This window comes from Mobula hypostoma, chromosome 10 (assembly GCF_963921235.1).
Source record: "Mobula hypostoma chromosome 10, sMobHyp1.1, whole genome shotgun sequence".
NCBI classification, from domain to species: domain Eukaryota; kingdom Metazoa; phylum Chordata; class Chondrichthyes; order Myliobatiformes; family Myliobatidae; genus Mobula; species Mobula hypostoma.
Genome location: NC_086106.1, coordinates 15,610,684 through 15,637,780, shown reverse-complemented (window position 1 = coordinate 15,637,780; position 27,097 = coordinate 15,610,684). Strand labels below are relative to the sequence as shown.

The 27,097-nt window shown below is 39.1% G+C and overlaps 1 protein-coding gene across 8 annotated transcripts in view; it reads right to left on the bottom strand.

Moving 5' to 3' along the window:
- LOC134352669 (ryanodine receptor 1-like) overlaps positions 1–27,097 on the bottom strand; it is a 581,514-nt gene that overhangs the window by 492,552 nt on the left and 61,865 nt on the right. For 6 of the 8 annotated variants that reach the window (XM_063060038.1, XM_063060039.1, XM_063060041.1 and 3 more), the window contains exons 4-7: positions 23,708–23,728; positions 5,775–5,849; positions 4,287–4,365; positions 3,500–3,612 (exon numbers count right to left, since the gene is read on the bottom strand). In XM_063060038.1, the coding sequence (XP_062916108.1) occupies positions 3,500–3,612; positions 4,287–4,365; positions 5,775–5,849; positions 23,708–23,728 (288 nt within the window). The remainder of the gene's footprint in view (positions 1–3,499; positions 3,613–4,286; positions 4,366–5,774; positions 5,850–23,707; positions 23,729–27,097) is intronic. The other 2 variants (XM_063060045.1, XM_063060046.1) reach the window with 1 other exon arrangement.

Sequence of the window (27,097 nt, the reverse complement as noted above, 5' to 3'; positions counted from 1 at the left end):
ACATTAGCAATATTTTGAAAGATGCTAATCGATTCTTCCAACATTCCATACAATTAATCAGAAACAGAAAAACCTTATTCAGCCCAGACATCATGTCAACATTTATCCAGTATCAGTACTTTCTCCTGCATTACCCCACCTAAAGCTATCAACACAACCAATTGCTTTTCCCTTCACATATATCCAAACGCTATTGAAATGTATCAACTGCTCTCTTCAGTAGCAAGTTCAAACTGAACTTAGCGTATTGCTGACCATCCAATATTGTTGCCTTTAGCAATTTTCTTCACCCTTTGGAAATATCCCATTGCATCCACTCTAATAAAAATCCTTATCATTTTTCAAGACCACTATTAAACCATCCTTTATGAGAATAACACTCGATATATTTATCCTTTCTTAATAGGTATATCTTGCTAAATAACACTTCTAAGTGTTGCATGACCAAGGAACTGGTTGTGGACTTCAGGAAGGGGAAGTAGGGAGAACCCACACTAGCCCTCATTCCGGTTTCTGAGCAACAACGTCTCAGAGCATCTATCCTGGACCCAAAACATTATGAAGAAAGCAAATCAGGTGCACTACTTCATTAGGACTCTGAGGAGATTTGGAATATTGTCCAAAAATTCATATAGATTTTTGTAAGTGTGCAGTGGAGAGCGTTCTGACTGTCTGCGTCACTATGTGGTATGCAGTCTCCGATGCACGGGACTGCAAGAGGCTGCACAGGGTTGTAGACTCAGCCGGCTCCATCATCAGTACAACCCTCCCCACCACTGACAACATCATCTGGCACTAAAGATCCTCACCATCCCGGGCATGGCTGCTTCTCTACTACCGTCGGGGAAGAGTTAGAGGAGTCTGAAAACCCGCACTCAACAGCTCACAAACAGCTTCTTCCCCTCTGCCTTCAGATTTCTGAACTGTCCATGAACCCACCAATACCTGCTCATTATTCCTTCTTTTGCACTATTTTTGTAATCTATAGTAATTTTAATGTCATTACACTGTACTGCTGCTGAAAAACAACAAATAAGTCAGTGATAATAAATCTGATTCTGACATCCTTGCATTTCTGGTGTTGTAAACATCCTCTACAGCTCTATAGCTCTATGTACTCCCTTTATAATATGGCCAGAGCTATCTCAGTACTTCAAAGTGCGTCTAATCCAAGTTTAGCATTACTTCAAAGTTGCTGGTGAATGCAGCAGGCCAGGCAGCATCTCTAGGAAGAGGTACAGTCGACGTTTCGGGCCAAGACCCTTTGTCAGGACTAACTGAAAGAAGAGCTAGTAAGAGATTTGAAAGTGGGAGGGGGAGGGGGAGATCCAAAATGATAGGAGAAGACGGGGGGGGTGGGGGGGGGGGAGGGATGGAGCCAAGAGCTGGACAGGTGATTGGCAAAAGGGATATGAGAGGATCATGGGACAGGAGGCCTATGGAGAAAGAAAAGGGGGATGGGGGAAAACCCAGAGGATGGGTAAGGGGTATAGTGAGAGGGACAGGGGGAGAAAAAGGAGAGAAAGAAAAAGAATCTGTGTATATAAATAAATAACGGATGGGGTACGAGGGGGAGGTGGGGCATTAGCAGAAGTTTGAGAAGTCAATGTTCATGCCATCAGGTTGGAGGCTACCCAGACAGAATATAAGGTGTTGTTCCTCCGACCTGAGTGTGGCTTCATCTTTACAGTCGAGGAAGCCGTGGATACATCTTTACAGAAGAGGAGGCCGTGGATCTCTTCCTAGGGATGCTGCCTGGCCTGCTGCGTTCACCAGCAACTTTGATGTATGTTGCTTGAATTTCCGGCATCTGCAGAATTCCTCATTTTAGCATTACTTGCTTTATCTTTATTTTTAATTCTGTCCTTTTTAAAATAAACCTGTGGATCAATTTTTAGTGATTGGTGCATTTGTACCTTGAGATTGTATTGCTCTTCCACCCCACCTAAACTCAAGTTTTCCAAGTAATGTAACGTCCCTATTCTTCCTACCAAGATGCACCTCCTCACATTTAATGACATTGAACTTTATTTGCTAGTTATTTGTCATTAAGCAGGTTTTAACATCTTCCTCAGTGATGACCAGCACCATTTTAGTACAAGAAACAGAAAATGCTGGAAATATTTAGGTCAGGCTGCATCTGTGGGAAGGAACATAGGATTAACGATTCACAATGAACATCCTTTGTCAAACCCCGATAAGAACAAAATTCTAATGAAGAGAATTTGACATGAAACACTAATGTAGTTTCTCCTCCCACAGATGCAGCCTGACTGTGATTACTTCCAGCATTATCAGCATCTGCAATTGTTTGGTTTTACCATAATTTGGTAACTGTTTTTGATTACAAAGTCTAAATCAAACTATATTGTGAACTGAAGTGGTCCGAGCACTGATCCTTCTGGTATATCCCCATCCACTTTCTTTTATGAAAATCATTTTACTCCACTTCCTTACCTTGAAACTAGCTAGCAATGCACTCTGCTACATATCCTCCAAAAACATTACTTACTTGCCTATTTATGGGGCAACTGATGGAAAATCTGTGTTACACTTAATGCTTTACTAGTATCCCCGTTACTTTGAGATCCTGCTGTCACTTTTTTTTGCTAACGAAACAACCATTGTTAGCTGAATCTCAGACAATGACAAGAGGGTGTACAGGAGCGAGATATACGCTTGTTGAGTGATGCCGCAGTAACAAACTTGCACTCAACATTAGTAAGACCAAAGAACTGATTGTGGATTTCAGAAAGGATAAGAAGTGGGGGATCATAGAAGGATCAGAAATGGAGCGAGCAATTTCAAGTTCCTGGTGTCAATATCTCTGAGGACCTAACCTGGACCCAACATATCGATGCAACTATAAAGAAGGTAAGTCAGCAGCTATATTTCATTAGGAACTTGAGGTTATTTCATAAGTCACCAAACAAACTCACAAGTTTCTACACATGTACCCTGGAGGGCATTCAAACTGGCTGCGTCTGGTATGGAAGGGTGGCGGGGGGGTGGGGGTGGGTTGGTGGGGGCACACGGCTGCTGCTCAGGATTGAACTAAGCTGCAGACAGTTGTAAACTTAATCAGCTCCTTCATGGGCACTAGCCTCCGTAGTATTAAGAACATTTTGAAGGAGCGATGCCTCAAAGAGGCAGCAACCATCATTAAGGACCCCCCATCACCCAGGATATGCCCTCTTCTCATTGCTACCACCAGGAAAGAGGTACAGGAGCTTGAAGGCACACACTCAATAATTCAGGAACAGCTTCTTACCCTCTGCCATCTGATTTCTGAATGGAGAATTGAACCCATGAACACTACAAACTTGAGCACATTTCTGTTTATTCCCTCAAAATGTTTCTTACAAAAATATCCACAAAATTCAAATTTGCAACAGCAAATTAGTTATTTCTAATTTATACTCAGAACAATAAGACTTTACTATTGTTGCCCTGAAGGTTATTTGCCATTAATGCCAGTACATTTAAAAAATATACTCACCAGATACCTCTCAGAGGAAACACTAACAAGGATGAGGTCATCCCCCACACGTACTTTTTCACCTTCGGACCTCTGTTTGGAGGCTGGGTGAATGGTCCACCAGCATGCTTCCCCTGTGCATATCACATTGGTGAGTCTCATGCTATGAATTTTCTAGTATTTTATCACATAATAAAAGAAGGTCTGAAAAAATACACCAATCAACTCAATCCACCTCTTCTCATTGTTACCATTAGAGAGGAGACACAGAAGCCTGAAGGCACACACTCTCCATCGTGTGACAGAAATTCTGTTGTTACGACATTAAATTAGGGTAGTTAATCTCCCAATTAATATTGTGTTAAAAATCAGCACACATGTACAATGTAGATGAGAAAATGCAAATTAAGAGTTGGTCAATTTTTTTTAAAGTTACAAAACTTTAGGCTATATCCCATAAATCATCTTTCTCAAGTGTTTTACTGTATTCTATTCAGGAAATGGGTAATCACCAATATATTTTTTGACAAGAAAACATTATCTGGATCATAATTTCCATTTTTCCTTCTTTCACAAAAACTATCTCAGTTGTTTACTTTCACTAGGCTTCTGTTAAACTCCTATGTACTTTAACAAGAGGCTACAAGGGCTCTGGGACAGAATACAGTTGCTGTTCATTCCATTTCTTCTTTGAATCCATGAAATTTTAGTTAAAGTGTAAAGTAGGGGAACCATAGAAATTTTTCCCTGAGCATTCAAAATAGGAATTGTCAATCAATTAAAACATTATTTATCTTTGAAAAATTACCTGACGCATCTTCTTGCAGTCCAACGTCAAAGGATAATTTATCTGTTAAAGACCTCGAAGTTGTCAAACAACATAAATACTGTAAACAAAGGAGGACAAGAGTTATAATTGCTATTATTGAAATGTCAAAAAATCAATCTTATAAATAACATTCCCACTCAATATTTACTTTTTAAGTATTACCAAAATAAAACTTCATAAACAGAACTAAAGTCACAAATAAACAATATAAGATCCATGGAAAATGTGGATTTTACATATATTGGGATATTATATTCAAATACATTTTACTGAAATGGATTTGAAGAAATAACTTGCGTCAGAAGCAGGAGCATGTCCCCGCTTTGCTCTTCAATATGATCACAACTGATCTGACTGTAACCTTGACACCACAATCATATGGAGACATCCAAATGTAAACGACAGCTTCAAGGTAAGGAAGGTTTGAGGAAAAGGTTCAAGGGAACAAGATCAAACAAAATTCAGCTTTTATTTTGCATTAAACTATTATGTCTTTCATTAAATAACAGTAACATATTATATAAAATTTGAAAAATAGTAGTAGTTTGCCTAAAGTACTAACATAGCAGGAAAACTCAGGTTTAACATTACCAGGACTCTCTGGAGAGTATTTCAGCATGACAGCTCCCTACAAGAGTGGACAAAACTATCTTTTTCTCGTGTATAGCAAATTAGCAAACTTAAGGTTCAGATTAGGTTCTTAGAAGTTCCTTCTGGAAGAACCGAGAACTAGCATCACTGTCCAAAAAGAAGTCACTCATTTAAGACAGAGAGGAGGGGAAATCCCGTTTCTCAGAAGGTTCTGAGTCGGAAACTTTGATTAAAGCAGAATGATTGAACATTTTCAAGACTTAGGTAGACAAACTATTGATGTGCAAAGGGTAAAGTTACCAGAAGTAGACAGGAATGTGGTGTTGAGATTACAATCAGATCAGTTCTGATCATATTGAACAGCAAAGCAGAGACATTCTCCTGCTGCTGGCACGAGTATTTCTTTCAAATCTGCCTCAATAACACTTTTTTCCCAACGTTTTCTTTAATTTTATTACAATTTTGTCATGATTTATTGACTGAAATGCATTAATTCAAATATAAGTAGAACTACAGATGAAATATCACCCACAGTAGAAAAGATCAGATTTTAATGTATTTCGACTTCCTCAGGTTGGGCATTAACAGATTACTGTATTTGACAGAGATCCAATAGCACACCTTAGCAAACAGGTAACAATTGTTGCACGGTAGACTTTGAAAAGAGAAATAGTTGAGTTGACTGAGAAATGATGCAGGCGTTCCTCTTTCACTAACTGGCATCCAAACATTTCATAGAAAGTTGTTTACAGCAGATCATTCAGAGCAGAGGTTCTCTACCTGGGGTCCATGGAACTCGATTTAGAGGAAGGTAAATCCATTAAAAGGATGATTACAAAAGTAATGAATATATAGTTGTTTGTTCTGTTTACTTACCATGCCACTATGAGAATGTCGGAGAAGAATAGCATGACCGTACAAAAGGGTTCTATGCCCTCCTCCCTGAGAAGACTGCGTGTAAAAAGGGTAAACATGATCAGTTTCACAAATCATCACTTAGCACACCAAAATTAAGACAGCCTATACTCTTCAACAAAAAGAGGTCTTGAATTGCTGATTGTTTTTAGATAAGTATTGTGAAAATTTAAAGACCAGATCATCATGATCTTGAAAGGATCTAGAGCAGGGGTTCCTAACCTTTTTAATGCCATGGACCAATACCACTAAGCAGGGGATCTGTAGATCCCAGGTTGGGAATTCCTGACCTGGAGAATGGAAGTTACTGTAAGGCATTAAGACTATTCCAATCACAAGGCCCTTGCTACAGACATAAGTTGTGTCCAAGACCAGAGCCTACAAGCCTATCATGGCCTAGAATGGGTCTTTGCCTATCATGTTATTTAAAAATGTGCTTTCTAATAGTTAAAGCCTAAGCTTGAATTCAAGAGGTTTAGGCCCACTTGATCCATACTGAAAGGGGTTGGATAGGGCTTGGGTGGGGGTAAAGGGGCATCAAAAATAATTAATTCAATGCTGTTGTCAGTAAGTAGTAATTGACAATAAAATTACATAAATTAATTAGGTTGGCTTGTCATCTTAAAATATATAAAAGTATGTTGATACTATGAATGAGTGCTCTTCTCCCTTCCCTTTAAAAGATTCTGATTATGGTGCTTCATCCACGAATGTACTGGTCCATTCATACATCTCCACCCACACCCATTCCCATACATACTGCACCATTCCAAGGAATTGCAGAACATGCAACAGCCATACTGCCATCCTCCTCCTTCCTTTCTTGTACCTACTCACCTAATCCCTCTGCATTTTGTTCAATTATTATGTTGCATTCCTTCTATTAAAGGAAATCAAACAGTCAGAGTGACTGCCCTGCAGATAACTTTTATTCAGATTGGCAGCTTCCAGTTCTTTCTCACTCCCACTGACCTCTGTAGTTTTAATGAAACTCAACATAAACCTATTTCCTCGCTTGGCATACTACAGGCTTTAGTATTTCACTTCAAATTCGACAATTTCTGATAATAAGCTAATCTAATTTTGCATCTCACACTTCCAACCTTTCTTTCCTGTTCTTAAAATATAACAGGATTTTTTTTAGTATGACCCATTTCAAATCTCTCACCCACTCCACTTTCTCTTGCCTTGCCTCCTGTAAGGGTTCCACTCTATCCTTTTAGTCCTGCCAGCTGTTGTATTGCTCTGACAATGAGACATTCCTCACAGATGCCTTCTTCCTGAAGCATAATTTCTACTCTGCCATTGTGTAGAGTTCTTGATCACATTTCATCCATTTCCCACACCTCTGATCTCATCTCTTGGGTAGATCAAATGCAGAGTTTCCCTGGTTCTTACCTTCTACTCTGTCACCTTCACAATTTCTGCCAACTCCACCTAGACTCCGCCACCTGATATACTAAAGGGCTCTCTCCTCCCTGACTCCTGGTCTGCTCTTCTTTCACCACCCACTACTCTCTGTCAAATGGTACTTTCTGAGGCAATCCTTGTCCTTTCACTTCTACTCTCCCATGATGTAGGGGCACGATCTTTTCAGGCAAAGTAGTAATTCACCCAGACTTCTTCCTATTTGGTGCACTACATTAAGTGCCCATACTGCGGTCTCTTCTACGCTGGAGAAATCAAACACATGTAACACCCTGGGAAAGGCTTCACTGCTAATGTATTGGTTTTTCTGTAGCAGCAGTGTTTGGGTTATGGCTAGAGATAACAGGGGCTTTGGAATATGCGTCGCCCAATGAAGGGAGTGTTCTTTTCTTGTGTGCCTGAGAACGAGTGACCTGAGTCTTTTGTTCGGCGAGAGATGAAGAGAGAAGACGCCAGAAAGGCGAGGTCGTAGCCAGCAGGATGGAGTGGACTTGGAGTGGGGCCAGGATTCGATGAAGCCCGGGGAAATCGATGGAGAATCGGAGAAGGGGAAACCATGAGCTCCAACATGTGCATATTAGACTGTTTCATTAAAATGGGCCCTTTTAGTTTTGTTTTCTTTACTCACCCTTTAGTCAAGTTAAGAATTATAAAGCTAAATCATTTAATTGCATATGGTGTGCGGTCTGTTATTTTGTGGTACTGATTTGTAATGGGGGAACCAATCACACAGCATCCACATAAACAAGAGGTTTTGCACCTCAGATTCCACACGCTTGGCGTTGCCAGAGAGTGCCTTCCCTAGACTAACGCCGCTGTCCGAATCTGAGGGCTACACACAGATTGGGTAATCACTTTGCAGAGTATCAGCTTTCAGTCCACAGGAATTCCCCGAGCTTCCAGACATTTGCCACATTAATTGAATCTCCCACTCCCGGCCCCACTCCAAGTCCACCCTGCCCTGCTGGCTACAACCCCTCCTGGCCTCCTGCACTGTTACAATGAGGCCTAAAGCAAGCCTGAGAAGAACATTTCATCTTCCGTCAGAGCACGTTGCAGCTTTCAGAACTCAATACTGAGTTCTCTAATTTTATTTACCTATTCTTTGCTCCAGAGATCCAGCGTGGAATAGGCCCTTCCAGCACTCTGAGCCGCGCCACCAGCAGCCCACCTACTTAACACTAGCCTAAGTATGGGACAATTTACAATGGCTAATTAATGTTCTAACCAGTATGTCCTTGGACTATGGGAGTAAACAGGAGAACACAGAGGAAACCCACGTATTCCACGGGGAACAAGTACAAACTCCAAACAGAGGATGCCAGGATTGAACTCTAAACTCCAATGCCCCAAGCTGTAATAGCATCACGCTAACTACGACTTCATTGTGGTGCTCCTTTATCCTTTTAGATAAATGATTTTATGAGTTATCTTTTTATATAATTCACCTTTATCTTTCTGTCTGTATCAGAATTGTCCATATCTTTCTGTCATCATTATGGTTTATATTTTATTTTCCTATTTGTGTAGACTGGCCTGCCAAGCAAGATCACAGCCTTACTATTAGCAATGCATTGCATTCAAATTAGAATAATCTGATGCTAACTGCTAATTAATTGGTACAGTCACCCATTTGGTATCATCTTATCAGAGATATTCTTTCTGTTCACTCTATTCCTTTACCACTTTCTCTGCTACTCAAACTTTCTTTCCTTCTGATATTTAAAGAAGAGTCCCGGAGATGAACCTTTAACTATTTCTCTTTCCATAATTTCTGCCTGACCTGCTTTTTGCAGCATTGTGCATTTTCATTTTAGTTTTCCAGTCTCAGTTTTTCTATCCTCCAAACATGAAACACCCTCTATCCCTCTCTTCATTATATTCTTCCCTTTTTCTTCTGCAATTTACAACATTTTCCCTGTATGAAAGATCATCAATCTAGGTTAACAGCTTCGCCCTCCTAAATGCTACCTGACCTGCTCTGTATTTCTGATATTTAACTTTCATTTAAAATTTCAATACATCTTAAGCAGAAGAAGCAACTCAAAGTGCAGTTTTGAGGATGTTTCCTAGACTGAGAGCTTGACTTTTAGGAGATTGGACAGGCTGGGTCAGTTTTCCCTGGAGCAAAGCAAGCTGAGTGGTAACGTGATTGAGATCTGTAAAATTATGACAGGTGTAGATAAGGTAGATGGACAGTGTCTGGTGCTCTTGGTAGGCATGTTTAAAACTAGAGGTTAAAAGTTTGAGAGAGCCATGGTTTTCAAGGGATATTGGAAACTTGGTTCAGAAAAAGAGACGGATCTACAATAAATATAGGCAGCTTGGAGTTAATGAGGTGCTCAAGGAATATAAAGAATGTAAAAAGAATCTTAAGAAAGAAATTAGAAAAGCTAAAAGGAAATACGAGACTGCTTTGGCAAGTAAGGTGAAAATAAATCCAAAGGGTTTCTACAGTTATATTAATAGCAAAAGGATAGTGAGGGATAAAATTGGTCCCTTAGAGAATCAGAGTGGACAGCTATGGGCTGAGCCAAAAGAGATGGGGGAGATTTTGAACAATTTCTTTTCTTCGGTATTCACTAAGGAGAAGGATATTGAATTGTGTAAGGTAAAGCAAACAAGAAGGGTAGTTATGGAAAGTATGACGATTAAAGAAGAGGAAGTACTGGAGCTTCTAAGGAATATAAAAGTAGATAAGTCTCCAGGTCCAGACAAGATATTCCCTAGGACCTTAAGGGAAGTTAGTGTGGAAAACAGCAGGGGCTCTGACAGAAATATTTCAAATGTCATTAGAACAGAGGGATCTAGGAATAATGGTGCATAGTTCCCAGAAGGTGGAATCTCATGAGGATAGGGTGGTGAAGAAAGCTTTTGGTATGCTGGCCTTTATAAATCAGAGCATTGAGTATAGGAGTTGGGATGTAATGTTGAAATTGTATAAGGCATTGGTGAGGCCAAATTTGGAGTATTGTGTACAGTTCTGGTCACCAAATTATAGGAAAGCTGTCAATAAAATTGAGACAGATTTACTAAAATGTTGCCTGGGTTTTATCTCCTAAGTTACAGAGAAAGGTTGAACAAGTTAGTTCTTTATTCTTTGGAGCATAGAAGGTTGAGGGGGGTCTTGATAGACGTATTTAAAATTATGAGGGGGAATAGATAGAGTTGACGTGGATAGGCTTTTTCTATTGAGAGTGGGGGAGATTCAAACCAGAGGACATGAGTTGAGAGTTAAAGGGCAAAAGTTTAGGGGTAACATGAAGGGGAACTTCTTTACTCAGAGAGTGGTAGCTGTGTGGAACGAGCTTCCAGCAGAAGTGGTTGAGGCAGGTTCGATGTTGTCGTTTAAAGTTAAATTGGATAGATATATGGACAGGAAAGGAATGGAGGGTTATGGGCTGAGTGCAGGTCGGTGGGATTAGGTGAGAGTAAGAGTTCGGCAAGGACTAGAAGGGCCGAGATGGCCTGTTTCCGTGCTCTAATTGTTATATGGTTATATGGTTATAGAGGACATAGGTTTAAGGTGACAGAGGTTTAAAGGCAAGATGCAGAGGAGGGTGTGGCGACAGAAATGGTAACAATATTTATGAATTATCTGGATAGGTACTTGAATAAACAGGGCATGGAGGAAGATGAAATTCTGCATAGTGGAATTAGCATGATAGTCAGAGGAGATGCAGTGGTCTGAAGGGCCGGTTTCTATTCTCTACCAACTCCATGGCTCGATGGTCAATGAAAAACTTAGAAATTTGTAGAACTTTAGTTATACTTGATAGTTTGTTATCAAGACTTAAGAAAGTGTTAAAGTTACTAACAAATAAAGATGCAAGAGAAGGAACAAGGCAGAGAGATTTTGGGAGGGAATCCTATAATTCACTAATTTGGCAGCAGAAAACACGATTACTGTTGGGAGTGCAATGATATTTAGGGGTGAACAGATATGCAGAATTGGAAGAACTCAGATAACTTAGAGGGTGAAAATGAACATAAAGGATTTGAAAAAGATAGAAATTATAAAATCAAAGCACAGTTACAAAAGGAAGTAAGATTTGACAAGGGCAATGTTGAAAGATTGGAGTGACTGGGCTTGTATACCTGGAATTTGGAAGGATGAGAGGGGATCTTATTGAAACATATAAGATTATTAAGGGATTGGACACGCTAGAGGCAGGAAGCATGTTCCTGATGTTGGGGGAGTCCAGAACCAGAGGCCACAGTTTAAGAATAAGGGGTAGGCCATTTAGAATGGAGTTGAGGAAAAACTTTTTCACCCAGAGAGTGGTGGATATGTGGAATGCTCTGCCCCAGAAGGCAGTGGAGGCCAAGTCTCTGGATGTTTTCAAGAAAGAGATGGATAGAGCTCCTAAAGATAGCGGAATCAAAGGTTATGGGGATACGGCAGGAACTGGATACTGATTGTGGATGATCAGCCATGATCACAGTGAATGGTGGTGCTGGCTTGAAGGGCCAAATGGCCTACTCCTGCACCTATTGTCTATTGCAACTGAGTATTGGATGGCCTCAAGTTTTCAAAGGATAGGAGGGTGACCAGGTGCATTGGAATAGTCAGCTTAAGAGAGAACATATGTTTCAACAGTAGATGAGGAAAGACAAAGAGAGAATCAGGTCATAATACATTGGTGGTGGAGAAGCCAAGAGAGATGTAGTAGCTGTAGCTAAAACTGTATTCATGTGTAAAACTACATTGCATTTTTAAATCATTTAAGTTCACTAGGATGCAAGGCTTGATCTGTTCTTCAAAGGGATAATGGGAGAAAATTTTAAACTGATTGGATCGTTAACAGGTTTAGTTGATACGAGTTTCAGCATGGGAGTTATTTCCTTAGACAGGCTAAGTTTGCAGAAGTCACTAGGGGAGGGAGGAGAAGACTAGATGATAAGGATGTGGGGCGTGAACTGGAGAGCTTTCGAAGTTTGGCCTGAGGAAATTGGAGCAAAAGTCCTTTTTGGAGAACATCTGACTTGTAACATGCAACATTGAACTTAACCATGGATGGAGAAGATAGATTGTCAAAATGCACTGAATAAAAATACATTTGCTTCATATTCTTACTACATGGACACTTCGTCTGTTAATTCAAAGGTTAAAATAACACCTCTGATTATCCTAACCAATTTACAAACCTTAGTTTTCAAACATTAGTGTAAAATTTAAAAAACAGAAGGAAATTAAATCCAAATAATTTTATGTGTATTAGATTTATATCAAATTAAATAAAGCAACAAAATCACCACACTTGTTGATACAGATAGTCAGGGACTGGCACAGAATTGGATTTGTTTTTATATGTGAGAGTTTAGTTCAATTAATGGTTCAACCTGCACCCTTGGAATCAATCATTCTGCAAATTTACTTCAAAGAGTGATTCTGTGGTTGTGATGCAGCACGATCAAGGCCAATTCTGTCACGGAAATAACTCACCCACATCCATTTCTAAAATACAACTTTTCGTTGTATATTAACATCATAAAACACAAGCTGTCATCAGGAAAAGTCACAGCACCATGCAGAAAAGATACACTGCAGAGATCTCCTGCTGATATTCATCAATATAAATGTGTCACATCTGGCAATAGCATCTTCGTCTCAAACAGTGGATTTTCATGAAAGCATTTTATTAAAAAAGGATTAAGTTGGGCTGAGAAATCATAGATTTTAAAAAAAATGTTTTCCTCAATCTTCAATTTAGACTCAAAGCCCAATATCTACCAAGCCAAATTATTTGGACACGTACTCATTTTAGTGGAAGGAGATTAATATTCTACCGTGTTGAAGATGAACAGGAGAAATGCCAATATCATTGTATTTAAGCAGAAGAGACATTTACAAACAGACACTGCATTGGTAAGGTGTTAAATATGTTCAACATATTTTCATTTAAAATTCATAGGGCATAACATAGCACAACATAGAAAGAGGCTCTATAGCCCACAATGTTGTGCTGAACTAATTAATCTCCTAACTAAACTAATTCCTTCTGCCTACACAATGTCCATACCCCTGCATAGTCTGTACATTTCTGTGCCTTTTAAATGCCTCCACCACTCTGCCAGAAAATTCCAGGTACCTACTACTCTCCATGTACAAAGCTTGCCCTGCACATGCCCTGTAAACTTAAACTATTTCATCTTAAATGCATGCCTTCTTCTATTAGACATTTCAGCCCCTGGAAAAAGATACCAGCTGTCTATCTCATTCCTCGCATTATCCCATAAATTTCTATCAGGTCTCTTCTCAGCCTGCAACGTTCCAGAGAAAACAACTCAAGTTTGTCTAGCCTTTCCTTATGGTACGTCTTCTAATCCAGGCAGCATCCTGGTAAACAAGTTTTGCACCCTCTTCAAAGCCTCTGCATCTTTTCTATAATGGGGTGACCAGAACTGAACACAATACTCCAGGTATGGACTATCTAGTTTTTATAGACAGGAAATGCAACTTCCTGACTCTTGAACTCAGTACCTCAACTAGTCAAGGCAATCATGCCATACACTTTCTTTACAACTCAATCAAACTGTACAGTAATTTTCAGGGAGCTTTCAGAGACATCACCTGTATATCAACGATGTTATGGACCTTGCCATTAATAATGTACTGTCTCTTGACATTTGATCTGAAGTGTAACACCTCACATTTGGCTAGATCAAACTCCATTATCTATTTTCCCGCCAGTATCTGCTACTAGTCTAAATCCCACTGTATCCTTCGGCAATCTTCTACATTATACACCACCACTATCCAATGCCAACCATCTTTGTATTATCTGTGAACCTACTAGCCCATCTGTCTATATTTTCATCCGTCATTATATAATCACAAACTTCACAGGCTTCACACCGGATGTTTGCAGAGCACCATTAACCATGAACTTTCAGCTAGAATAAGTCCCATCAACTACTACCCTTTGCCTTTTAAGGGCAAGACAATTATGAATCCAAATGCCCAAGTCACCATGGATCCTATTAATTTTAATCTTCTGGAATAGCCTCCCATGAGGGATCTTGCCGAATACCTCACCAAAGTCCAGGTAAATAACATCCCCAGCTCTACCGTCATCAGTCACTTTAAGCACATCCTTGAAAAACTCAATCAAGTTATTAAGACACAACTTGCCCTGCACAAAGGCATACTATTCATCCCTGGTAACACACACAAAATGTTGGAGGAACTCACATGGAAAGGAATAAATAGTCGATGTTTGAGATCAAAACCCTTCATCAGGACCATCCCTAATCAGGCTAAGGTTTTCCAAATGCTATTAAATGCTATCTATAAAAATCCTCTCCAATAGCTTCTCTAACACTGATGTGAAACTTACTGGCCTAGAGTTTCCAAGATCATTTCTATTTCCCTTCTTAAATAATGAAACAACAATAATTGCTTGCCACTCCTTTCGGACCTTGCTTGGTGTTTCTTTATCAGGCCCCGAGGAATTATACATATTAATGTTCTTTGAGAGACCCAACACTTACTCTTCTTTACCATAAAAATGCCCTGGCATATTAACATCTTCACAATGGACTTTATATTCAAAGTTTGCCTGAAGCATCGACTGTTTGTTTATTTCCATGAATACTGCCTGACCTGCTGGGTTCCTCCAGCACTTCGAGTATGTTGCCTAAAAGTATCTGTTCCCAATTCTCCCTAGAGAAACACTCTACAGTTTCCCCCCTAATTGGTTTCACACCAATTTAATCCTCCTCTGCAAGGCCATGCACAACCTTCACTGTCGCTATCTTAAGGAGTTGGGGTCATTTGTTCCCTAACAGCTCTTCCAATTCTTCATCATTAACAATATCATTTAAAAGCAAAGTGCTTTGGGTTTTGCCAAACTATCATAAATTTTGGCTTTTATGCTCCTAATCATATTCCGTTTTTTTTTTGCATGGGATAACAAAGCAAAAGTAACATAATAGCATAATGAAATGGATTTATCGATGATTGTGACACGGTTAAAGCATGCCAATAATAACGCACATGGAATTGATCATACAGGAAGCATACTGGGATTCAAGGTTCAAGTTTATTTATCACGTAACATTGCAATATACAGTGAATTGTATTCTTTGGGTTAACAACTAACACACTCAAGGTGTGAGCTAGGGCGCCACGTATTTGAGTGCTAACCTAACATCCCCACAATGCTCAGCAAAGCAACACAGATCACAACAAGCAACAAAACCACAAAACAAGATTGCAAGTAGTCCTGGCACAAGATGGTATATATTTAGATTATACATTGAGAAATCTCTAAAATTAAAATGTATTTGTTATTGTATTTCAAATTATAAATGTTGTGAAATTTGAATTTGGGTTCCATAACATTAGTTTTACATTTCATGCACAAGGACTTTGTTTATTGCTCTTCAAACTGCAACCAGAAGGATGTACTCAGGAGAAGCAGAATCCATGGAAGAACAGGGTCAATTCTTAAAGTGAAGGAAACTTCATCAGAAATGTTAAAGTGAACACACAAATGAATGCATGAGTTGCAAGGAGCTAGAGAGCTGGTCAGAACACAGGTAATGATGAGGTAAGGACCAAATTTGTCAAGAAGTTATATTAAATCCCACTGTTGCAGGATGGAAGAGGAAAGAAATGGTTACCTGAAATATACAAATGGATTCAGGGAGAGAAAAAGAATGGCTACCTGAAATGTTTAAATTCAGCATTAAGTCCAGAGATCTGTAAAATGTCTAGGTGAACGATGTGTTGCTGTTGCTTGAGCTGACGTTGGAATAACGGAGGAGGCCAAAGACAGGTAAATCAAAGTAGAAGTGGGACAAAGACGTGAAAGGTGACTGGAAGCCAAAGGTCACCCTGCAATCAGCATATGGTTTCTCCAATGTGCAGAAGACAACATTGTGAGCATCATAATCTAACACTTTGAGCTTTTTATTTTCCTATGGATTTCCAGCAACTAGATTAAATTTTTGTTTAAATTCAAGCAAATACAAACAGAATTTTCATAGACAGCATTCTTGTAATTTGCAATGTGCATAATCTCTCCTAAAATATGCTTCCTAAAATAGGTCTTGTGATATATAATACCAAGTTATAAGATGTAACTTGAACAAAGCAGCAGTTCACTGTGGTTCATTTGTAACAACTGGTAGAAATCCCTATTATTATATTATGATATTAAAATTGTATCCTAAAAGCAACTCTTAGAAGCCCATAAAAAGGCTTGATCAAAAGAAAACATACAAATTTTCTGAATCTCTGATGATAAACTAAACACAGAACAGCATCAATTTAACATGAAAAAAGATGAAGACCAATATGTTAGCAGATCCTGATTGATGAAAAGAATTTTAACTTGTCAGACCTATACACGGAGTTGGGGAAAGAGGGAGAATTGCTTTCCATCAGTGTCAGCAGTAAATCTATATTTTACAACCAGAGAGGACAGTGCCCAGACTCACCGTAACATCCATTCATCAGGCTGCTCTTTGAAATAATGTCCACATAGGAAGAACATCCTCAGAAACTGGATCACACAATGTACATATTGTGTTATGCGGTTCTTAAAAACAACCACAGAACAAAATTGTGGACTTAATGCAATTTGCATGAAGACCACAATTTGCTTTCTAGTCCTCCATATGTCTGATGAGCCAATAATGCAAGTATGCTGAATATATGGCATCTAGAGCATGCCTAGACCTTGGTGTGGGCCACTCACTCAGAAACCAGCTTTTCATTACTTCATAAAAGTTGCTGGTGAATGCAGCAGGCCAGGCAGCATCTCTAGGAAGAGGTGCAGTCGACGTTTCAGGCCGAGACCATTTGTCAGGACTAACAGGTCTTGGCCTGAAACGTCGACTGCACCTCTTCCTAGAGATGCCGCCTGGCCTGCTGCGTTCACCAGCAACTTTTATGTGTGTTGCTTGAATTTCCAACATCTGCAGAATTCCTGTTGTTTATTGTTTGTTTTTCATTACTTCAATCTGGTCTGCATGTAAAGACCAAAACGTGCAGAGCCCTTCACTAAAAATGTGCCTTATGTAAGTCATTCTTAAGTAATTCTTAACGGTCATGGCAGGATTAGCCCCTACCACTCCAATGATCTACAGATTAACCTTTGTCCCCTTCCAATTTCCAGCTCAGCCTCCATTTCTTTCCCTAGATGCATTCCCCTTTCTCAAAGGAAACTTTCAATATAACCTAACAATCACCAGAACAATCTGCAGTTTGATCACCCTACCAACTATCATTTCAACACTTCCAATAAGTCAATCACAATCTCCTCCCTCCAAATCATTCACGGCTAACACAATTTCCTACCCATTCCCAATCATCCATGGTCCTGTCATCCCAATCACACATCTCCATGACCAGACCTGTGACTCATTCATTTTCCTTCGCCTAAAGGCAGCAGATGTCAAAGAAAGATTTGCCACAGAGAACATTTTGGGCCTAAAACACTTGAGAATTTTGTTGAGGCTTGGCATATTTTGTTTATGACTGCTGTGCCGTATTCTCTGGCACTCTACGCAATACAGTTTAACACACCTATGCACCCTACAATTTCTAAGTCATTGTGCCTTTATGATTTCCACTCTCTAAGCCAGTAGGGATTACTTACCAATCCTTTTTCTTTCCACTTTACAATTATATTAGGTTGATAATTTTGTGTAAATAATTTGACTCAGCTTCAATAAAGTTCTATGCTGACATATACTTAGTGAGTGAAAGTCAATTTTAAAATAGTGAAAAACAGATTAAATCAACTGGCTGCAAGTTGGAGACCTAGATGCATCAATAATATAGTCTCTGTTAAAGTTTAACACAATAGGTCATAACTTTACTTTACAGAGAAGAATTGTGGTGAGAAGTCATTCTATAACATTGTGACCCCTCTTACTATTGCCTCCAAACGTCAAATCAAATCAAGGCAATAACATACTGCAAAGTATCAATAAAGAATAACAAAACAGCTTAAAAAATCAACAATATAGTTTGCAATATTGATTTCAAATATTGAACAGTGATTAGAAATAATACTCTACTTACCTCAATTTTTACAGTTGTTGTTATCTGAAGATAATAACAACTATTTCACACTTAAGTTAATGTTATTTTAACTTTAGTAATTGTATTAGCTAAATAACCCTTAAGGTACCAGGTAAAATGTTATGAAGTCACAACAAGGCAAAAAATTCAGGGAAGATATAAAGTACACACCAGGTAAAGTTCAGATTGTATCCATATCCTCTTCTGTGCAGTAAACACAGATCTGGATGCTGTCACTTCTGTCAGGTCACACGTATTATGCATTTTACTCAATTTGGTGTGTGCTTGAGAAGTGCAGTGATATAACATACAATGCACTCGAACGTGCTTACACCAGCATCTGCTTTTACATGGTGCATACAACGACTTACTCAAAGGTTAAAACACTGGGAGGAAAAAGTGGCCCTGTTCAGCCAAATACAATGTCTAAATTGTGGCAATTTATCATTTTATATTTGACTGTTGGAGGCAAAATGGTGCAGAATTGATACAGAAAATAAAAGAGATCTGAGTTTGTAAAAATGTGAGCTTAGTAAAAGAAAACAATATAGTGAGAACGTGCTTTTTGTCTTCTAAAATTTTTGAATGGTATTTTGTTGTTTAGTAATTTCATTAAATTACCAGAACTACTTAAGCAAAGAAATTTATTTTATGAAATTTTATTTCAGTTCCTGACAAAATTTAGTGAATCCAAGCTTCTGATAATGAATATAATGTTCTTGCTTGATCAGCAAGATGTGGGGCTAGAAATCTGTGCTTGGCCACTTCCACTAAAGGCAGCAGAGCGCTGGCTGCTTGAGTATTCCACTCATAATGGAATACTGAAACTGGCCAAAAGGCAGCAAAATTAAGAGCTGACTATCTACTACTTCACGGCAAAGATATTTAGTAAAGTTACTTGTCAAGTATACTATTCCATCTGGCTAATTTTGAGTCTGTCGTGATGTAAATACAGTATAAAATAATTCATGATAAATGATTCCCACTGTTTTCATCATCAAACTTGTGACTTCTTCCCCCATCTTCCAGCAACATTGGGAAAAACATTTCTGGAAAGACCAGATACCTCATCCAGCACCTCAAATCTGTCCTGCTTTTCAATGATCGTGGCTGATCTGACATTTCCCAGTTCAACGAACCTGCTCTTTCTTCGTGACTCTTGACTTAATGAATGAATAGAAATCTGTCAACTGCAACTTTAAAAATAGACGGGGGCTCAGCCCACTCCTTGCTCTGCAGCACAGAATTTCAACTTTCAGAGGAGAAATTCTTCCTATCATCCCATAATCCTCAGATGACGCCTTTTGGACCTGAATTCTCCCATAAGGAAAAATTCCTCTCAGTCTAACTCTCTAACAATCTGTGTTTCAATAACAATGCACACAAAGTGGAACTCAGCAGGTCAGGTAGCATCAATGCAAATAAATAAACAGTTGATGTTTCAGGCCGAGACCCTTCTTCAGGACTGGATGGGGGGAGTTTGCCAAAATAAAAAGGTGGGGGAGGGGGAGGGGAAGGAGGACAAGCTGGAAGGTGATAGGTGAAGTGAGGTGGGTGGGAGAGGTCAAGGGCTAGAGAAGAAGGAAGCTGATAAGAGAGGAGAGTGGACCACTGGAGAAAGAGAAGGAGGAGGGGAACTAGGGCGAGGTGACTGGAAGGTGAAAAGAGGTTAAATGCCAGAGTGGGGAATAAAGAAAGAGGGGAACGGGAGGGATTTTTTTTTAAAACCAGCGTTTCAATACGATTGCTACTGAATATTCTAAATTCCTAACCATAACCTGATTAACCTTTCCTTGTAGGGAGAGTTTAAAGACTGACTGGTTAAAGTTCATGGTCTGAGTATTTCTGTGAAGATGAAAGATGAGGATGGCAAAGTTTTGGAAATCTGAATAACAAGAAATGGTGCAAATTTAGCCAAAAAGTAAAGGGAAGCACAAGTAAGGTTTAGGAAGTTGAAATTGTGCAGAGCCTTTGTAGAATATAAATGAAGCAGAAAATAAATTAAAGGAACAAGTAGGTCGACAAGAGGCCGTGATACATCCCTGGCAGTTCGGATTAAGGAAAATCCCAGGCAGTTTATACATACAGTACGGTGTGAAAGTCTGAGGCACGTATATATACCTAGGGTGAGTCAGACTTTTGCACAGTACTGTAGTCATTTTATGTATGGCACTGTACTGCTGCCACAAAAGAAAACAAATTTCATGACGTGTGAGTGACGATAAATCTGATTCTGATATGGGTCTCTATTGTGGTCTGAGAGTGGGAAGGGGGCAGGGAGAGGGGAATCATGTTTGGGAAAAGGGGAAGGGAGAAGGGATGGAGTGGGAAGCATCAGAAAGACATTCTGTAATGATCAATAAACAAATTGTTTGGAAACAAATGACCTTTCCTGGTGTCTCAGGGCTGGGTGTGTCTGCATCTGGGCCACCTCCTGCCCTTGGCACTCCTTCTTTGCCACCTGTCCCTCTCCCCTCCCACGGCGCTCCACCCTTGCCTTTTCCAACATTCTTTGCTCCTGCCAGATTTACGAACTAGCTCTCCACTCCGTGTTGACAAACACAGTACAGTGCAAAAGTATTAGGCACCCCAGCTATTAATATGTGCCTGAGACTTTTGCACAGTACTGTATGTTTTTTAAAAACATAAAGTAACTATGAAAAGGGTAGAACCTCTTGGGGATATGGAAAGGTAGTTCCATTTAATGAAGAATGTGGAGATTTTGGACAGGATGCAGGACAGATGTACCAGGATGCTGGCTGGATTAGGGGATGTGCTATGAAGGGAGATTGCCAAACTTCAGTTATTTTCTTTGGAGTGGTGGAGGCTGAGAGGAGAGCTGATATGGGTTTATAAGATTATATGAAGCATAGATAGATTAGGGAGCTGGCACATTTTCCTCTTGTAGAGTCAAAATGTCTAATATCAGAAGGTATACATTTAATATTCAAAGGAGATATATGGGCTATAATTTTTGCTTTATACAAAGTGGTGGGTGCCAAGGGAGGCAAGTATGATAGAGGCATTTAAAATGAGCTTAATATGCAGAGAATAGAGGGATGTGGATTTGTGTTGACAGAAGTTCTAGTTAAGTTAGACTTTTAATCACTAATTCATTCTGCACAACATCTTAGGTCTAAGGGCTTGTTCCTATGCGATATTGTTCTACTATAGGAAGTAAGTGAGGTACTAAATGAGAAATGCACGTTGATATTCATCAAAGAGAAGGACCTTGTATAATATTAAGGGAGGGATATGTTGATAGTCTAGGATATGTTGCTATCAATAAGAGATATTTGAGCACTTGAAGAACCAGGATGATAGGCCCTGATAGATGGCACACAGAGGCGCAAGGCAAGAGATTGCTGGGGATTTGCCAGGGAGTAGTGTCCTCTTTAGCCACAGATGAAGTCTCAGAAAACTGGAGGATATCTTAAATGTTGTTATAATATCAAGCAGATTGATAACAACAGTTAAGAGGCATTTAAAGGCAGGGAAGGAACAGAAGGGGTTGGACCTTGTGCAGGCAGATGTCAATTTAGATTGACTTCGTGACTGGAGCACAGACGCGGGTGAAGGTCTGTTCCTGTACAGTACTGGTCTATGATCTCTCTCTATACAATATCTACAAATGAACCTCCCCAGAAGAGCCTCAAATGAAATCAAACATTTTGGGGAGCCAAACTGTTTTTAGTATTCTAGATATGACCTCACCAAGTGCTTTGTGAATTTGCAGGACTTTCCTTCTTACATACTCCAACCCCATTGGAAAAGGTTCCAACTGGTACATTTAATGACAGAGAAATGTATTCCTTTCCTTTGCAAATAAGGGCCAATGTTCTATCTACCTTCCCTGTGACCAAATAAATGATATGAAGAGAGAAACTACATTGAAGTGGATACTAGCAACAAATAAAATATCAATTTAATTTACTTTAACTTCTTTGAATTCCTGGATAAGGAGACCTCATGATGAACGGATCTTTACTCTTTAAAGTTTAGAAGAGCAAATGTTAGACATCATCAGGAATTCTGTCACTGATTACACGATCAATACATTTTTGGACCAAAGGAGAATCAACAGAAATAGGGATAGGAAAGGAAAGTGAAGACCACCTGTGATCTTACTGAACAGTGAAGGGCTCTCATGTCGTCATTATCCCGACTTCAGCAACTCACACTGAAAACCTATATCTCCAAGCATAATTACTTAGCTCAATCTTATTCTTCCAAATAACAAATGAAAAGTCTGGGCGCTCTTTTAGATCAGCATGGATGCAATAGGCCCAAAGTCCCCTTCCATGTGGTAAATTCTTCCTGATTCTGTTTCATGATATTGCACATTGCTGGTCAACTAGTCATTCTGTGTATTAAAAAATGTTTTGTTTTATCAGAAGGCCCCTGATTCTCCAGAACTAAAAATGCAAAAAGAATCAAAAAGGAATCACTGATTTGTGACATGGAGGCAAAATTCAGTTTTGGCACTAAATAGCCAATGTTTTGGAAAGGAGAGACAGAATAAGTTGAAGAGGAAAATGAAAGCATTTTATCCTAAAGATAATTTTTGAAATTAAAAAAAAATCTGAAATCTAAAAACAGAATGTACCTATTCAAATGTGACATTTTACCAGCTGGACAGCTTGCCAGTCAAATTTAAACCTGTAACACATGAGCACCCAAGAGTCAGACTGAGATGTGAATTTAAATATCCAGAATGTTGAGCTAAGGGCATACAAATCAAAATCTATTAAATATTTCTAGATAGACCTGAGACAACACTAAATTTTCCAACACGAGTACTTCCTCCAGAGAAAAGATGAAGCAAAATAGCTTCCTTTCTCTGAGAATTACTGTATGTCGAATGACTTTCCCCACAGAGTGACCTACCATTGAAGGGGAAATTTTGAGGAAAAAATAAACAATGAATCTCTATAGGAAAACATGCTTCTAACCAGGTATGGTACATTACCAGGTAGACCCATGCTCTCTATAATTTCAGTAAAGCACATTTTGCCTGGAAGGAGGAAGAAGTCATGAAAAATAAAGAAAAATGAAACGAGTGTTTAAGAAAAGAGCAAATAAGTAAATCTGAACAAAAACTAGATAATGTGGAGATTAGTGTGAGGCTCTGATTCCGAAACTGTTCTTTGTAGATTATTAATTCTAAGATATTGTTTTCTTCAATAAAAGCAAAGGTATAAAGAATGACAATGTAAAGTGTTCTCAGCTGATTCTGAGAAAACAGTAATTTAAAAGAAAATAACAAGTTATGGTAAAATGAATGCAAGGTATGAACAGGGCCTTTATGAGGAAGTGAAAGATGTTAGACCTCATGCAGTGATGACTAATCACCTGTAGAAGGGATTTAAAATAGTTTAAATTGGGGGCACAGCAACAAAGCCAGAGTAGTACAGACACACAAACATACCCATTTGTCCAGATCAAGAGGCTTGCATTGTGGATAAAATGAAAAGCAGAAAAAAAAAGTATATTATTTTCAATTTGCACTTCCTTCTGGACTTTTCCGCCTACATGATGGGTAAACGCCCCACAACAGCTCTCTCTCTCTTACGCACGCACACGCACACTCACACACACACACACAGAAACTAATCCAATGGCCAAAAGCAACTTTGATGACATTAGGGGATAAAACACCTGTTTCAAAGTTAATTAATACAAATCCAGTAAATGGCACGATAGAATATTTCAGACTATCAGTCAATCACTGGAAATTAGAATGATTTGTTTCCTGATAACTGCTGTGCATGTATGTGATAATGTCGACTCAACGTATTTTAACTTCTAACTCTCTTCATAAATACTTTGTACAATTTAGCTGGTGATGCATAAAGCATACATGTACTCTAGTTACCAATACATGTTTGTAGTTATGACTTCTCTAAGAAAAACTATAGAATGACAGACATTTCAGGTTAAAAAATAACTGTAATTTAAATTCAGTTACAACATCTCTCTGCTGATAAAACACTCAGTTACTCACAGAAACCAAAAGTACATCAGTGAAAGTCAGTAAAACATACAAATAACAAGTATACACAATATGTGACTTAAACATATACTTCTGTATATTTTTCTAATATTTATAACATATTTGATATTTCAAAAATCAGTTGAAAATACCAGCCAATCACCTTTAAAAAATGTTTTGTCCATTCGGTGTTCTGTCCATAGCATATGCTAAACAAAGAACTATAAAATCTATTCATATTGTTTTCTGGGTTTTCATAGGAGCAAGGAATGTGTTATATTTAATCTGCTGAGTATCTTTTGTCAAGTCAGATATCGATCGATGACTAAAGGAATGCACAAGTACATTTTGATCTTAGGCCGCACAACTTGATCACAGACCCACACGGTCTCTGAAGAAGATATACGTACCTGTATAGGGTGAATGTCACTTAAAAAGTGGATATAATTTGACTGCAAAGATTTGTCTACATATAGAAAATAAATGCTGCTAATCTTTATTTATTTAGAGATACAGCACAGAAAAGGCCCTAGGAGCCACGCCACCAGCAAACCACCTATTTAACATTAGCCTAATCACAGGACAATGTACAATGACCAATTAACCTACTAACCATATGCCTTCGGACTCTGGGAGGAAACTGGAGCACCTGGAGGAAACCCATACAGCCAGGGAGAGAATGTACAAATTGTTACAGGCAGGTTAGCATTGTGCTAAAACTACTATGCTACCGTGCATGACATAAGATCAACAAACATGATAATTAGCAATCTAGAAACAACAATCAGAGTATTAAAATTATTACAACAAAGCAAAGAGAAAAGTAAAACAGAAAATGGTGCAAATACTCAGTAGGTCAGACAGCATGTGTGTAAAGAGCACCACACGCAAAATGCTGGAGGGACTCAGCAGGTCAGGCAGCATCTATAGTTGGGAGCTTAATATTGAAAGATACACGTAGTATCAAAAGCACAGGCAGGTAGGCAGAGGGGGTAGGGTGGCTCTGTTGATAAAAAATGAAATCAAATCCTTCGAAGGAGGTGACATAGGATTGGAAGATGTAGAATTGTTTTGGGCAGAGTTAAAGAACTTCAAGAATAAAAAGATCCTCATGGGAGTGATAAACGTACCTCCAATGTGGGCTACAAATTTCCATGGGAGAATAAAATGCACGGCAAAAGGGCAATATTACGATAGTCATGGGCAATTTCAATACGCAGGTAGATTGGGAAAAATCAGGTCTGTGCTGATTTTTGGATCTCAAGAGAGAATTTGTAGAATGCCTACAAGATGGTTTTTTAGAGCAGGTATTCTGGAGCATAGAGCAAAAATTAGTGGAAAGTTAGAGGATTGAGAAGCTTTTAAAAACCAGAAGGCGGCCATGAGGACAGAAGAGGTGAAATGCGAAGGTAAGCTAGCCAATAATATCACAGGCGATACCAAAAGTTTTTTCAGCTATATAAAAAGTAAAAGAGAGGCAAGAGTAGATACTGGATCGCAGAAAAATAACGCTGGAGAGGTAGTATTGGGGGACAAGGAAATGGCGGACAAGCTAAATAAGTATTTTGCATCAGTATTCACTACAGAAGATACAAGCAGTGTGCCTGATGTTCAAGAGTGTCAGGCGGCAGAAGTGAGTGTAGTTGCTATTACTAGGTGGTGCTCAGAAATTTGAAAGGTTTGAAGGTGGGCAAGTCACCTGGACCAAATAGACTACACCCGAGGATTCTGAAAGAGCCTGAAGAGATTATGCAGGCATTAGTAATGATCTTTCAAGAATCAATAGATTCTAGCATGGTTTCGGAGAACTGGAAAATTGAAAATGTTACTCCACTCTTCAAGAAGGGAGGGAGCAGAAGAAAGGAAATTATAGGCCAGTGAGTCCGACCTCAGTAGTTGGGAAGATGTTGGAGTCACATGATAAAATAAGCCAAAGTCAGTATGGTTTCCTCAAGGGTAAAATTTTGTCCTGACAAATCTATTGGAATTCTTTGAAGAAATAACAAGCAAGATAGATAAAGGAGAATTGGTGGATGATGTGTACTTGGATTTTCAGAAGGCCTTTGACAAGGTGCAAGGTAAGAGCCCATGGTATTACAGGGAAGATTCTAGCATGGATAGAGCAACAGCTGATTGGCAAGAGGCAAAGAGTGGGAATAAAACGAGCCTTTTCTGATTGGCTGCCCGTGGCTAGTGGTGTTCTACAGGAGTCTGTATTGGAACCACTTATTTTTACTTTGTATGACAATGATTTGAATGACAAAATGATGGCTTTGTGGCCAAGTTTGCTGACAATACAAAGATAGGTGGAGGTGCAGGTTGTGTTGAGGAAGCAGGGAAGCTGTAGAAAGACTTACACAGATTAGAAGAACGGAGCAAAAAAGTGGCACATGGAAATCAGTGTCAGATGATGCACTTTGGTAGAAGGAATAAAAGTGAAGACTGTTTTCTAAACGGGCAGAAAATTCAAAGATCCAAGCTGCAGAGGAACTTGGGAGTCCTTAAAGGTTAACATGCAGGTTGAGTCGGTGGTGAGGAAGGCAAACACAATGTTATCATTCATCTCAAGAGGATTGGAATATAAAAGTAAAGATGTAATGCTGAGGTTTTATAACACACTGGTGAGGCCTCACTGGTGAAAGGTTTTTGTCACTTTATTTAAGAAAGGTTGTGCCGATATTGGAGAGGGTTCAAGTTGATGAAAATGATTCCAGGATTGAAAGGTTTATCATACGAGGAGAATTTGATGACTCTGAGCCTGTACTCACTGAAATTCAGAGGGGGATCTCATTAAAACCTATTGAATGTTGAAAGGCCTCAACAGAG